The sequence below is a fragment of the Pan troglodytes genome, chromosome 4 (assembly GCF_028858775.2).
Source record: "Pan troglodytes isolate AG18354 chromosome 4, NHGRI_mPanTro3-v2.0_pri, whole genome shotgun sequence".
NCBI classification, from domain to species: domain Eukaryota; kingdom Metazoa; phylum Chordata; class Mammalia; order Primates; family Hominidae; genus Pan; species Pan troglodytes.
In genome coordinates this window covers 133,774,263-133,789,707 of record NC_072402.2, presented here as the reverse complement: position 1 = coordinate 133,789,707, position 15,445 = coordinate 133,774,263, and the positions used below count along the sequence as shown (strand labels likewise).

Sequence of the window (15,445 nt, the reverse complement as noted above, 5' to 3'; positions counted from 1 at the left end):
CTAAAGCACTCAGCACAGGGCCTGACAACAGAGTAAATGCTCAACAAATGTTAGTGATTAGCTTATTTGTAGCTGAACTTCAGGGATACAAGAAAAACTCAAGAGAGCCTACCACGGGATTTTAGAAATCTACTCACCTTTATAAAAATGTAAACTGTAGTAGGAAAAGATGAAAAGTGTACAAATGACAGTTTTGAGTTATTTGTACACTTTATTTGTCCAGTTTTCTGTTCATTTAGCCCAAGGGTCTACTATCTGCCAGGATATATCTTAAGGTTTGGTGATCAGTAAGACTTGGCCTTTGCCATCCCATTCACCACACCCATAAATAGTAAGTATAATAATTTATTTGCTTATCCAAGTGCTACTTTAGGGGGCAGGGCAGGGCTGAGGCCCAAAGGGGGCTCCTGACCCATCGTGACTCCTGCTGGTCTCCATTGCCTCGGAGAGCCCAGACAGGCTGGACGGAGGCAAATGCAAGGACCAGTCAAGGAGGAGGAGCCCCACCCCCACCCCAGGCTGAGCAGGTGGCCTGGACTGCTGCTCACCAAGGTCACCGAGGCTCTATGTCCCATATTCTCACCACGGAGGCGAGTTTCAATCTGATCCCAAGTGTGGGAACCAAAACCACACTGTCATAGGCAGGAGGAAGCTCTGAGGCCCTGCAAGGCATGGGGCTGCTGCAGACGAGTTGATGGCCTTGGAAGCCCATGCTGGCCACATTCAGCCAGAGGGAAAGAAAAAGGGTGAGAAGGCCTATGGGAATGAGGCCTTGGGGATTGAGCTTCTTAAGAGAAGGAAGGTGAAGTCCACGATGTGGTAGAGGAACCTGCCAGGGCCACTTGGAGGGTGAGCAGGGCCAGGGCTGGAAACTAGTCTTCAAACTGGACATACCACCAGCCCTGGCTGCTTCTCGCCTGCCTGCCTGCCAACCTGCCGGTAACAGCAGGAGACTGTTGGGTGTGGGGCAAGGACCTCTTCCTTCCAGTCTGCAGCCATGGCACCAAACAGAGTGTCCTTGCTCTGAACCAGCTGGTTAGTGAGTAGGAAAAGGCAGATTTGCAAAAGGGACGAAGTAGGGGCCTTTTTTTTCTTACAGTTTATAATAAGGAGTTTTTTTTGTTTTGTTTTGTTTTGTTTTGTTTTGTTTTTTTCTTTTGAGAGAGTCTAGCTTTGTTGCCCAGGCTGGAGTGCAGTGGCATGATCTGGGCTTATTGCAACTTCTGCCTCCCAGGTTCAAGTGATTCTCCTACCTCAGCCTCCTGAGTAGCTGGGATTACAGGTGGCCACCACCACACCCAGCTAATTTTTGTATTTTTAGTAGAGATGGGGTTTTACCATGTTGGCCAGGCTGGTCTTGAACTCTCAGCCTCAAGTGATCTGCCCGCCTTGGCTTCCCAAAGTGCTGGGATTATAACCATGCCCGGCCTATAGTGAGGAGTTCTGAGGTCTCCAAAGCAAAGAATGTGCTCTGTACAAATCATGTTTTAATAGGGAATACAGTTCTAAAAGCCTTTGGGCCCCTTGAGGCTATGTGTATCCCAACGCCTGCCCTTATTCCCCATTTTGTGCTGTGAGTATCTCTGTCATTGCAGTCACCAAATCAGATCCCAACAACCTGTTTTAAAGCCTGCCATTTCTACTAGGTCTTAAGTTCCTTGGAGGCAAAGGCTGTGCTGTATTCATTTTCATGGCCTCTGTCCCCAGTGCCAGCCAGGCGCATAGAGGTACCATAATCACCTGGACACGGAACAAATCCCGTCTTCCCATCTGTGCTTTCAGAAATATGCCCTTTCCCATCCCTGCACAGATAGAAGGAGAACACTTTAAATGTATAGGGTGTCTGAAATGCATTAGACATTTTATATAGCACATTGACATGGTGGGTTTAAATAGATTCAAAAGAAATCAAGTGATCCTGGAATATGTTTGAGAGGAAAAGTGTGGTGGGGTGCATCAGAGACCTGGGGCGTACCCTGCATTTCAGGGGACTCAGGCAGCAGCTTTGTGCTCATGGCCTTTCAGAGGTCCTGGAGTAGAAAGGGGCAGGGTAGGGGGAAGGCAGAGTCCTCCTTTCTCATCTCCAAAAGGAAAACACGTGAAAACACGTTAGCTCCTTCCTTCCCTCTCCTGCAGCAATAATCAATGCACTGCCTAACTTAGCAGCTCATTGAGGAGGGCATGACGAAATCTGAAATGGAGAGTCAAAAGTTAACTACTATAACTGTTTTTTTTTTTTTTTTTCTTGAGACGGAGTGTCGCTGTGTCACCCAGGCTGGAGTGCAGTGGTGCAAGCTTGGCTCACTGCAACCTCCACCTCCTGGGTTCAAGTGGTTCTCCTGCCTCAGCCCCTGAGTAACTGGGATTACAGGTGCCCACCACCATGCCCAGCTAATTTTTGTATTTTTAGTAGAGATGGGGTTTCGCCATGTTGGCCAGGCTGGTCTCAAATTCCAGATCTCAGGTGATCCGCCCACCTTGTCCTCCCAAAGTGCTGATATTAAAGGCGTGAGTCACTGTGCCTGGCCTATGGCTGGTTTTTAACTGTAATTTTGGTTTATCCATAAGTCCCCTAGCCACAGAGAAGAATAGTGAAGAGTGGGCATGAGGAATCCATTTCAAGGGTGCCAGTATCTGCCACCCCCACACCTGTAAGCTGTTGCTCTACCTATTAGCCTTGCTCTGGCCTTGGCCATTCCAGCCTTTCACTCTCCCTGTTTCTGGCCAGGGCCAGCTATGGGTCTCCAGCTATGCCTCTCTTCAGTCCAGCTGTCCCAGACAAAAGGTGCTGGATTCTGTAGTCAGCCCTCAGAGTAGTGTGGCTGCTAAAGACACGGTTAGCTGAAGCAACAGGACAGGATGACCCCAGCCCATGGCTGCAGTGGATATCCTGAGGGTCACCTCATGGCACGTGGTATGTTCATCTTGGACCAGAGCAGGTCTTGGGCTCAGTCTAGCTGCACAAATGAGGCAGCAGCAGGAGCCAAAGGATGCTCACCTCTCAGGGCTTCTGGGTCGCCCAGGATACGGTTCAAAGTCTCACTAGGGATCTTCTCGAAGGCCTCATTGGTTGGGGCCAAAAGCGTGTACTGGCCGTTACCTTCAAGCATCGTGTTGAGCCCTGATGCAGCCACAGCAGCCTGTGGGGAGGAGAGAAGATGGAGTGCTCCCTGAAGACTCTGGCATTCCCCACAGAAGATGCACACACAGCTTCACTGGTTCCCCGCAAGGGCTCGAGGCTTTTACAGAAGCCCAAGACGAAAACAGAAGCCAAACCCAAGCTCACCCATGACCATGGCCCCCAGGGGGCCTTGCTGGGCCTGAGCTCCAGCCAGCCTGGCCATCTTTCATGTCCTTAACCTGCCTTTCCTCTTCCTGCCCCCAAGTCCTTATCCCTGCTGTCCTCTCTGCTCTTCCCTCTTTCTTTGCTTCTCTGATTCTATTCATTCTTCCACTAAAATATCATTTCTTTGGGAGGTCAACTTGGCACACTTCCCACCCCATCTCACCGCCAGACAAAGGTGAGTCTGTCTGCTGTGCCTACACTCATGGCTTGCAGCCCTCCTCACACTGTCACTCGACAGTTATTGGTAATCACGTACATGAGCCCATGCATGGAAGGATCACACCACCCATTCTCTACACAGCTGCCAGAAGGATCTTCTAAAGGCCTGAGTGGTTTCCTGCTGCTCCCAGGATGGAGATGGACTCTTTCCCAGGTCTGCAAGTCCTGGAGGATTGGGCCTGGCCACCCTGGCCTTGTCTTTGCCCATTGTATGCCCTTCACATGTGACCTCACCCACTGGCCTCTCCCTTGCCCTTCCTGCCCTGAGCCTTCACTTGATCCACTGGCCTCTCCCTTGCCCTTCCTGCCCTGAGCCTTTGCTATTGCTCTCCCCTCTACTGGGTGTGCTCTTGCCCCAGCATTTTGTATAATGGACCCATTCTCATCCTTTAGGCTGCAGATCAAAAGCCACCTCCTCCAGAGAGAACTCCCTGACTTTCCAATCCTCCCTGCACTACTGTCACTCCCTATTTACCTGCCCACTTGACATAAATTATCACAGCCCCTGGCTACCTTGTTGATTTGTTTGTTGTCTCTCTCCAGATAGAATATTAGCTCTACTGAGAATAGAACTTTGCCTTCCTTGTTCACCTCTATACTCCTGGCACATAGGCCCACCCGGGAAGTAGCAGGTACCTAGTAAGTATGTGTTATAAGAAGGAAAGATCGGCAAAATGGAGGGTCAGAAGAGGGAAGGAAGAAATATTTACCAAATCTAAATAGTAAGAGGAGGTGATGCAAAGGGATCAATTGCTGTTCATGCGCTGCCAACTATGTGGGAACATCATTTTCTTGCAGACCCCTGTCCTTCGAGCAACCCAGAAGAAAAGCATGGGAGAGGAGCTTAGACAGCGAGGCTCCCAGCTAACAGCCATCCGCACTTGGGAGGCCTGTCAGTGCCAGCCGGCCCCAGCGTGTTTGTCTCTCTGTGTTGGAGATCTCTAGGGAGGGTCCGCCTCACTCCCACTTGTATCCTTTGTGGTTAGGAAGTTCTCCTTGAATCAAGGCAAAAACCCTGACAGGGCAGCCTGCCTCCACTTCCTCCTGAGCAGCCCTTGCCAAGAGGAACGTGCCTTCCCCTCCAGTTGTAAGACAAATGCCTGCTGGGCATGGGGGAAGGAACTGTATTCCTGCAGCCCCAGAGCAGTCAGAAGCCAGGCTGGAAATCAGACCCTTGACTTCTGTGTCCACACTGGTGGCTTCTCTGCTGTTCTGGGCTCCAAGAGAACATGCGTATGGTTGGAACCAGGGTCCCAGGGTGGGGACATGTGATCCCAAAGCACACACAGCCTGATAGGCCATTTATTCTAGTACCCCATGTGGGAACTGCCACCTCTGGAAGCCACGGTGCAGGTCCAGGGCTCAGAGGACCCTGTGCTGCTGCGGCCAGACACCACTGACCTTTCCAGGGGAGGCAAGGAAGGGAACACTTTATAAAGAAGATGGAGAATTTCACAGGTTAGGTCAAGCTGAATGTCTGGTCAATGGATTCTCCATGTTCAAGGGCATTCAGGGGAACCTGCTCTATGTTCCCCTACAGGAGCCATCCTCTACCTCTCCTGCAGAAGAGTTGCTGCTAGGCCCCTCTTGGGAGGCAATGTGTCCCAAGCCTGGGCCTCCACCCAGGGCAGTCCCTTACCCGAAGGGTCTCAAAGGTGTCCTCGATCTCAATGATCTGCTGGATGTTGTTGGTGATGGTGGAGATGACCTTATCGATGAGGTGCACCACCCCGTTGGTTGCATGGTGGTCGGCTTTCAGCAGCCGGGCACAGTTCACAGTTACAATCTGCCCAGAGAAGCAGCAAGGATGAGCAGTCAACACAACAGAGGCATAGTCCCAAAGCCCCGGGAGGAGAAAACAGTGTTTTCAAACACAGTAGCAGAATGTGGGTTCCACGAGCTGTGGAATAGAGGGCCCAAGGAGAAGCAGGCACAAAGAGGGTGGGTTGTCTACAGCTTAAACCCCAGAAACCAGCCCACACATGGAACAGAAGTGGGTTCCTTATGCACCAAGGGCCATGCAGTATGGCTGGGGATCCCCTACCCCATTAGGATAGTGGTGGATCTGGATGTTGGAATTCTGGTACATAGAGGTGAGGGTCATGCCGTGTTTCAGCTCATCAGTCAGGACTCGCCTGCCCACCATATGGTAGCGGAGGGCATTGAGCAGCTCAATGTTGACATTGCTGACCAGGGAGTCCAGCACTTCCTAGGAGGAAGGACAGGGTGTCAGTTAGGGGCTGCAGACTCTGTGTTTAAGAGATGGGTCCTTGCAACTCTGGGAAACATGTTCTCAGCCCTCGTGAGCCCAGGCCTCTCTTCTGCCAAGGATCCCTCCTCAGGAAGCACCCAAGTCTTTCTGCCCAGTAGGGCACAGGGGGCATTAGACGCAACCTGGTAAGACATATTTTAGCTCAAGTTCCACAGCCTTTTCTAAGGGGTTAAGGAAAAAGCTTCCTGAAACAGTAGGAAATTACTGCAGACTCCCATTCATCATGCCCACCCCTCAGGGAAGTAAGGCAGTTCCCCATAAGAGTCCCCCGGGCATATGGAGGTCATCTCACAGCTGGCAAGGAGGCCCAGGCCTCGTTGCTAGGGGCGAAGATGGTGAAGCTGCCGGGCCCCTCCATCTCAGGCCTCAGCTTCTCCGTGCGGTCCGTGTACAGCTGAGTGGTGGTGGATCCAACGACTCCCAGGGTCTCGTAAAGGTTTGAGAGTGGTAGGGCTGCAGGAGCAGAAGACAGAAGGAGGGATGGCCTCTGGGGGTCCAGCCCAACCACACCCTCCCTTCTCTGCCAGAGAGCACGGTACATCTACAGGTGGAGAGGACGAGGAGGCATGTGGGAAAGCCCAAAGACAGGCTGTTTCTGGGGGGCTTAAGGCTTGTTATAGTCTTCTTAAAACAACTCAATAAGTCAAATGCCTGTCTACATGAACTCAACTAATTGGTGATTTTTAATCATTTTAAACACAGCAGAGCACAGCTCTTGTTCCCAGACATTTAGATAACAGAGGCAGGAATGGACACTGAAAACAGATATCCTAATTGCAAACTAGTCTTACAGATTTACCTGTTTATTGAAACTGGTTCCCTAATGGCTTCTATTAGAATAAGAGACTATTATAAATCTCCAAAGTACTGTGTGTATTTGCAGGTAATAAAATGTTATTTCTTAAAGCAGCTTGAAGTTTAGAAGGGGTTTCTCAGACCTTATAAGACCAAAATGAGTTTCATGTTCATTTGTTTTTTGTTTCTTAGACCAAAATGAGCTTAATATTCATTTTGAAGGGTCTGAAATTAGGGTTCAGAGGTTGAGCTCCCCTTCTAAGGTCAATCTTCTTTTCCCATCCCATTTCCCCACCTGTACCTCCACTTGAGTCAGTACCTCCATGGCCCCACCCGCACCAACCTCTCCCATCACATACTCTAGGAACCTTGGAACCAACCAAATTGCCCTCCTTCCTGTTATGTCTCAGTCTTACTATTTATTTATTTATTTATTTATTTATTTATTTTTGAGATGGAGTTTTGCTCTTCTTGCCCAGGCTGGAGTGCAACGGCCCTATCTCGGCTCACTGCAACCTCCGCCTCCTGGATACAAGCGATTCTCCTGCCTCAGCCTCCTGAGTAGCTGGGATTATAGGCGCCCACCACCACACCCAGCTAATTTTTTTGTATTTTTAGTAGAGACAGAGTTTCACTATGTTAGCCAGGCTGATCTCAAACTCCTGACCTCAGTTGATCCCTGCCTTGGCCTCCCAAAGTGCTAGGATTACAGGCGTGAGCCACCGCGCCCAGCCCAGTCTCACAATCTTTAAGAGACAAGGTCTCACTATGTTGCACGGGCTGCTGGTCTCAAATTCTCAGCTCAGGTGATCCTCCCCCCTTGGCCTCCCAAAGTGCTGGAATCAAAGGCATGAGCCACTGCACCTGGCCTCAGTCTCACATTCTTAACTTAAAAAATAGCCAATACAGTTGGCCCTTCATATCTGTGGGTTCTTCACCCACAGATTCAACTAAACATGGACCAAAAATATTTTTTGAAATACAATAAAAGATAATACAAAAATTTAAAAGAGGGTATAACAACTATTTACATAGGATTTACATTATATTTGGTATTATAAGTAATCTTGAGATGATTTAAAGTATATGGAAGAATATGCATAGATTACATGCAAATACTATACCACTTTATATCAGGGACTTGAACATCTGAGGATATGGCATCCTAGAATGGGTCCTAGAATCAATCCCCCGCAGATACCAAAAGATGACTCTATTTCAAAATTAAAACAAAATACTAACTCCCCTGTGCAGTCACTTGTGTGTAGCACTAAAAGAAAGGCTCTAATAAAATTCACAGGTGCCATGCTGTCTTTCGCCCAGTGCAACCATTTGTGGGACTCTCTGCTGACTCTGGGTGAGCCCACCTGGCCTATGGCTCTTCTCCCTACCGAACTCCAAAGGGCCAAGTTTAGACACAGAGGGAGATGGGGACGGCTTGGGGTTGCCAGCCCACCAGTGACCCCCTCCTCCCACATCCCATTGGCTCTCTAGCAGAGCTGATCGGAAACTGATGGGCTATCAGGCTGACCCTGCTGGATGTGTTTAGAATCACTCCCAGCCAGAGGCAGAGGCCAAGAGCCTGAGCCTGAGCCTGTGCCTGCTGGGAAGGGCATGGACAGGCCACAGTTGGAGTCTACTCCACCAGTGTGGTAAGGAGGCCAGGAGGAGCAGCTCAGGAAATGCACTGTTTCCAGCTTCCATTCCTCAGCCCCTCGCATAGAGCCTGGGGCCAGTGGGCAAGTGGGGAGAATGCCATGTCCTTGTGCCACTGCCCCCATTCACACTCTGCTGCCTTTTATGTGGGTACTCCTCTCTCCCACCATTCCCTTCCACCCACACCAACAGGCAAGGCCCGGAGGATTCATTCACCTGCTGGACAGCCCTTCTCCCCAGGGACCTTTTCATATCCAGGACAGCACTCGTAGCTGATGACTCTGTAACAAGACAACCATACATTGTGTTAGGCAGGGCTTCACTGTTCCTCACAGGTCATCTGGCCCCTCTCCACTAAGTTGCCACCACAGCCAAGGAAGAGGAATGGTGGGTGAAACACTCTCCTCTTAGAAGTCATTTGCTAAGTCATAGGTCTGCCTTTCCTGAGCAAGGAGAGTCTCACTCCTCCTCTGCTCTGTAGAATGCTCCTGGCGGCTGCCAACACCTACAGCCAACCAACTGGGAGAACAGAGGACTCTGGCAGCCTAGTCAGTGTTGTGACTAGAAAACATAATGCACCAAGGATTTTATCTCAACATTATTCACAGGAAAGCCGATGGTGAGTGTTCCTGAAAGGGAACAGGAAGGAATAGAAAGAGCCCTGCACCAGCTCTGGCTATGAGTCTGTCACTGACCAGCTGGGCCATCCTCAGCCAATTTCATCATCTCTCTGGGTCTCAGTTTCCTCATCTGTAAAACACATATGTGTATCAGGCAGTGGTCATTAAATCTCTCATGATTTTCTAGTTCTCTGATTGAATAGCCAAAGAGGGGAATATATATAAAATCATCAAGTTTTTCTCTGTCTTCACAATCAAATTTTAAACTTTAAAATTAAAACAAAGCTCCTCTTACGAAGATACTTACTTTTTATTTTTTAAATAAAAAAAGTAATCAATAAGAACTTTTGTTTTCTGGTTTGAAATTGAAAATATACAAACAGTGACCACTGTCTGGAGATCTGAAATACACAGCTTTAACGAACCAATATTCTGGGGACGCCTAAAACACTGAGAATTTCAAATAATATTGCAAGGAAGGAAGTGTTCTGAAAGCCCACACCTAAGAAAGACTTGCTTAAAACCAAATCCCCAGGTTCTGCTGAAGGCTACCCTGTACCTTCGGTGGAGTGGGCACGACCTCTACTCAACAGGCCTGGAACCAAATGCAAACAGCCAGTCCTTCCCTTTCCTTTCTTCTATATGAATATGCCCTTTGAGACAGGAAAGGACTCAGACTTTAATTGCAGCGGGTTTTACCGCAGAACTGCTCACTGTGGGACTCTCAAAGGACGTTTAATGACATCACCAGGAAAGAAACAGGCCGACTGGAAGAAATACAGGCTTTAGGGCTCTGGAGGGGCCTCTGGAAGGTGCTCTCAGTGTGCCCAGGAAATCCTACTCTTGTTCATTTAAGTGGAGTCGTCTCAGGGAAGACTTAGTTAAGCGAAGATGAAGCCTGATTCATCTGTTCTCCAGCGGGTGTTTCAGAGACAGATCAGCTAAGATGCTCAGGTGGCCAGGGAGTTGCAGCTGTCACTTTGCTAGAAATGGGCTCCCAGGAAATGACTGAGGAGTGACAAGCTATGCACATTCTTTTTTTTTCCTGTTTGCTTCCTCCTCCTTCCTTCCTCTTTTGTTTTTTTCTCCAGTCCTCCTTCCATCCTGTTTCTTTCTAACCTTTCATCCCTGAACTTATAAGGGCTAAACAGGCTATTGTCTTGGGACTGATCTTGATTGACTCACAATTTTATCTTCAGAAACTAAAGTCATCCTCTGCAACTAAAGTAAGATTTGATTGACACACTTTCAAAGGTGGTGTGGTGTAAGAGAAACAGTGCTAGAATCAGGAGATTTGACTTGTGATCCATCAGTAACTAGCAGGGTGAACTTGAAAGTCCATTTCTCTCTCTGGTCTCAGTTTCTTGGTCTATGAAATGGGGTGAAGTTAAACTAGATGATTTTAAAAGTTACTTGCAATCTCACACTCACGATTCTAGTCCATATTTCTAGAAGACAGTGAAGAACTGTCTGCCAACTTTTCCCAGCTAAATCCAGGGAGAGCTCCAAGCCTTGAACCCATAGGACTAGGGATGCATATGCATGGGATATGCATGGGATTCTAGGCTTTCTGTGATAAATTCCAGGGCTGTATTACTGGGGCTGGGATGTGGGATTAGGTCAAATCCCCCCAAACTTAGTTTCTTTCCTAAAGTGTCTGTGTGAAAATCCATGGAGATGCTGAAGCAGAGTTGGAGGAATAGTGTTATCCTCAAAGTCCTCATGTCAGGGCCCCCTGTGCACACGGGTGCAGTACTCTCTATGGCATGGAGCCCCTGGGCAAGCTGGCCAAAGACTCTTTTTCTATATTGTTGGCTTCTGAGTTCCATCCCCAAAATACCGCAAGGGAGCTGAACAGCTCAAGTGGCCTCACCAGGATTTCATTGAGGACAAAAGAAAACCAACTCCTCAAATATTAACTCATTGGTTCCTGTGGCTAGGTGTGTGTGTATGCTGAGGGGTGGTAAAGAAAGACACCAGGAGAAATGGAGGTTGGGGGTTTGGGAGGAAGGGATAGATCTAAGCAGAAAAGTCTCAGCTTGGAGTAGAGTAACTCAGGATAGAATCAGAAAGAAAGCTGTAAGGGTTCTGAGGGGTGAAGGAGTTTCTTAAGGTCATAGGTAGGTAGTAACAGACCTAGGACTCTTGCTGCATTCCATCAAGTCCAATCCTTTTTCCATTGCTCTTGAAAATGCACATTTGGAGGATAGCAGACAGATTTGGAAAGTCTGACATCTAGAAGACACAGGGGGTGTCTCCAAAGTGATCAAGGCTAGCCCTTGTCAGCACTCACTGTTCCTCTCCATGTGGTCTTTCAGCACCCATGTCCCACAGTGGCTGGACTACACTCTACTGTCACACATGGATGGCTTATGCAGCACATGCCCCACAACCAAGGCTCAGTCCCTCAGGCCACTGAGTCTTCTCGTGCCAAGGGCTTTTTCCTGGTTAACCGAGTGTGGCTTTCAGCCAGGAAGCTCTCTCTTAATCCTCTTGCCTTCCTGCTGCCCAGTCTGGCATCTCTGTCACTCTCTAGGTGTGCAGGGGTTAGCCACGCCTTCAGCCCCAGTGCAGCAGCCTGTGGGCTGGGAAGGTGTCAAAGCTGGCAATCCACCTGCCTCCAACTGCCCCAACAAATTAACTCTTTTCTGAACTGGTCTGCATGGCCCCAGAGCAGCAGAGAGCAGCTGTGAATCGAAGGCTGAGAAGATTTCAGGCAACTTTGACCAAAATTTTCTGGGCTGGCAGTGGCCTGCTCCACTCTCCTTATACTCAGCTCAGTGTGCCACGCTCCCTGGCCCTGGTCCTAGGCAGAACACAGATGCTGTGGTTGGATGGGCTGGGAGCAATCACAGAGGCATGGGTCTGATGCCATTCCTCCAGGATGAACATAGGAAAGGATGGAAACAATAGGGGGCTTCCCAGCCATAGCCCCCCAGTTCCTACGCTTCCCTGCATAGAAAAGACCAATCTGTTGGTTTCTGAATCTAATCTCATCAGCCAAAGCTGTTCTGATTAAAGGCTTCAGGCTTCTCCTCAGCCAGACACAGTCTAATAAAGAAAAACCTCAGGTCAGAAAAAGCAGATCCCTTAGGACAGCGGTCCCCAACCTTTTTTGGCACCAGGGATCAGTTTCATGGTAGACAATATTTCCCCAGATGGTGGCAGGGGGAAGGGGTGGTTTTGGTATGAAACTCTTCCATCTCAGACCATCAGGCATTAGATTCTCATAAGGAGCACACAAGCTGGATCCCTTACATGCACAGTTCACAATAGTATTCGGACTGCTATGAGAATCTAATGCCACTGCTGATCTGACAGGAGGCAGAGCTCAGGCAGTAATGCTCACTCCCTGCCACTCAACTCCTGCTGTGTGGCCTGGTTCCTAACAGGTCACAGACTAGTACTGGGAAGGTGCCTAAATTAGGGAAGGCACCTAATTTAGAAGAAAGTTTCAAGAAGGGTGCAAAGAGATAATGTCAACCCAAAGTCTATGTGTAGGGATGTCTGGGAGGCTCTCCACCAGTCCCTTCTAACATTTTTACTCAAGATTGGATAGAGAGAAGTACTGAGATTTCTCTCCCTAAGTTTCCAAGAAGTTAATATAATTTAAAACAACCACTGCACTTCACGGATTTGGCCGGCTGCTCTGGCCGTAAATGCCTGGGGATTAATTATACTCGAGAAGTCGTTGGAGCAAGGAATGGCCCTGTAGGCCAGTCACCTGTGACTGAAGGTAAACCACACAGGGCATCATAGTTTCCGAGAGGAATGGCAGAGCAAACACAGACCCATAACGTCTAGACATCTGACATGGCCCATGGACTGCTTGCCTGGGATGGTTTGCTTTCTGCCCTCCTGGTCTTGGAAACACAGCTGAGCTGATTCTGAAGCCTCCCAATAGAAAATCATGGCTTGCTTTAACCTACTGTCTACCAACAAAGGCCTCAACCACTACAGCCCTTACCAGGGGCCAGCATGGTTGGTGATGAGGACAGAGTCTTCAGAATGTGGATGTACTTTATTTGTGGCAATCTGTATGCAGCATGTGAGGGCATTTTGGGCACTCCTGGAGGCTGACTGTGTCTCCTCAGTTCCCAAGCTCCTTGTCTGATGAGCGGTCTTGGGGATCCCCTTTACAGCAGGGGGTGAGCAACCTGGAGAAGGTTGATGACCCTGAGACAAAGGCATCCTTCTCTGATGCTGAGGAGGCCTTGTCTCTGGGACCCACAGCCACAGGTTTGAGGCTGTAGACAGAGACCTGGGGCAGTTTAGCCAGGTCCTACAGGTCTGCTCACTTGTTCACCTCCCAAGTCACTGACACTAACTGCCAGGCTTGATACCCCCTGGGGGCAGCAAAGGGAAGTGGACAGACCTCCTCAGCTTACCAGTGAATGACTTTGACCAGGTTGCATAAAAGTCTTTTGAGCCTGTCTCCTCATCTGTAAATGGGCTAATAATCATATTTATCTTATAGTGTGATTGTGAGAATTGAATGAACTTACATATGAGAAGCACTTAACAGATGCTTACTGTTTACTAAGTGGTCAGTTGTGAAGCTTCTAAAGAAACTCCAGGTATAAACCTTAAAGTTGAAGCTATGTTAATATCTTCATTGAAAGCAATGCCCTACATGAGACCATTGATAAAAGTACATTGAAATACAGAAAAATGCATCTATAACTCAACAAATAAGGCCTGTGTTGGCTTCCCATTGCTTTCTGTGACAAATTACCACAAATTTAGTGGCTTGAGATCATATGCAAATTATCTTACAATTCCAGAGGCTAGAGTCAGAAATCGGCCTTATGGGGTTAAAAATCAAAGGCTGCATTCCTCACAGAGGCTGTAGGGAAGAATCCATTGCTTGTCCTTTCCAGCTTTGAGAAGCTGCCTGCATTCCTTGGCTTGTGGTTGCATCACTCAAATGTCAGCTTTCATCATCACGTTGCCTTCTCTGACTCTGATCCCACTGCCTCCCTCTTTTTTTTTTTTTTTTTTGAGATGGAGTCTTGCTCTGTTGCCCAGGCTGGAGGGCAGTGGTGCGATCTCAGCTCACTGCAACCTCCGCCTCCTGGGTTCAAGCAATTCTCCCGCCTCAGCCTCCTGAGTAGCTGGGATTACAGGTGTGTACCACCATGCCTGGCTAATTTTTGTATTTTTTTTTTACTAGATGGGGAGTTTCACCATGTTGGTCAGGCTGGTCTCGAACTCCTGTCCTCGTGACCCGCTTGCCTCAGTCTCCCAAAGTGCTGGGATTACAGGTGTGAGCCACCATGCACAGCCTGCCTCCCTCTTTTAAGTACCCTGATGATTATATTAGACTCATCAAATAATCCTGGATAATCTCTCCCTCTTATGATCCTTAATTTAATCACACCTGCAAAGTCTCTTTTTCCAGTAAGGGAATATATTTACAGGATTAGAGATTAGGATGTGGACATTTTTGGGAGGTCATGTTTCTACCTACCACAGGGTCTTACCCCAGGTGGCACATAGGTTCATGTAAATACCCAACAGAATAAAATTCCTTGTCAGCTAGTCAGCCTCCTAGTTTACAGAATGGGACAGAACCCTCAGGAAACACTGCCCAACAGAGGCGTTTGGTCGATCTCTGCTGTTTGGTGTATGTCCAATCTCAGTGCCCCCAGAGCAGATTATTCAAGAGATCCCAGCTGGCTGCACAGGGATATGAAACAGGAAAGGAGGCACTAGTATGGGTCTGGGGTCTGCTTGGATGACTTCTCACCATCTTCTTTTTTTTCCTCTTGGGACCAAGGTTGTGGGATATAAGGGAGGAAAAGGACAGCTCTTCTTCACCTTCACGTCAGCTGTCCCCGGTGCCCTGCCCAGAAGGACACCTACTGAAAAAGCCCTGCCAGCTGATGGAAAAGCTCGACCATGCACCAGCTGATCTCTTTAAAAGTTAAATCTTTAAGCATTAATGCAGTGCTGAAGAAGTATTAATATTTTCGCCCCTGGGCAAAGGAACACTTGCTACTGGAGAAACAGGAGTGCTCTGCCAGCTCATCTTGGCTCCAGAGAAGGGCTTCGCACTTGTGAAATGTGTTGCTCGTGAAACAATTTCAAGACCTTTGGAATGAATAGCTGCCACCCATACCCGCTAGCTCCTCCACCAGCCCTCCCTATGCCACATTTATGATGTCTGAGCTCCTGCTATGACTATTCCAGTCCCATGATGTCAACTTGGACTTGGCTGTTAAATAGGCCTCCTCTCCCTGGGGCTAGCACAAAGGAAGCCTGTCGAGAGGCAGCCAGGCTTCCTGACCACAATTTCCTGCACCTTTGCTCAAAGTGCCACACGTAAAAAATTTTATGGCTACTAATCAAACCAGGGCCTGAAATCACAGAGGGGGATGCTGACTGTCTGCTCCCCACAGCCCTCTTTGTTTGATTAGCCATTGTATCACTCCGGTGCTATTTAGGATCTGAAATAAATGCTAAAGTGAATTTCCGAACAATAAAATTCACAATAACAGCCACTAAATAGGGACCCACTGGTAACCACTTCCTGTA

The 15,445-nt window shown here is 48.5% G+C and overlaps 1 protein-coding gene across 1 annotated transcript in view; it reads right to left on the bottom strand.

Moving 5' to 3' along the window:
- The window catches only part of TGFBI (transforming growth factor beta induced), a 34,890-nt gene that overhangs the window by 11,243 nt on the left and 8,202 nt on the right, over positions 1-15,445 (bottom strand). Inside the window, exons 3-7 of the mRNA XM_001169327.6 lie at positions 8,505-8,569; positions 6,130-6,290; positions 5,610-5,774; positions 5,205-5,351; positions 2,999-3,140 (exon numbers count right to left, since the gene is read on the bottom strand). Of these exons, the coding sequence (XP_001169327.1) occupies positions 2,999-3,140; positions 5,205-5,351; positions 5,610-5,774; positions 6,130-6,290; positions 8,505-8,569 (680 nt within the window). The remainder of the gene's footprint in view (positions 1-2,998; positions 3,141-5,204; positions 5,352-5,609; positions 5,775-6,129; positions 6,291-8,504; positions 8,570-15,445) is intronic.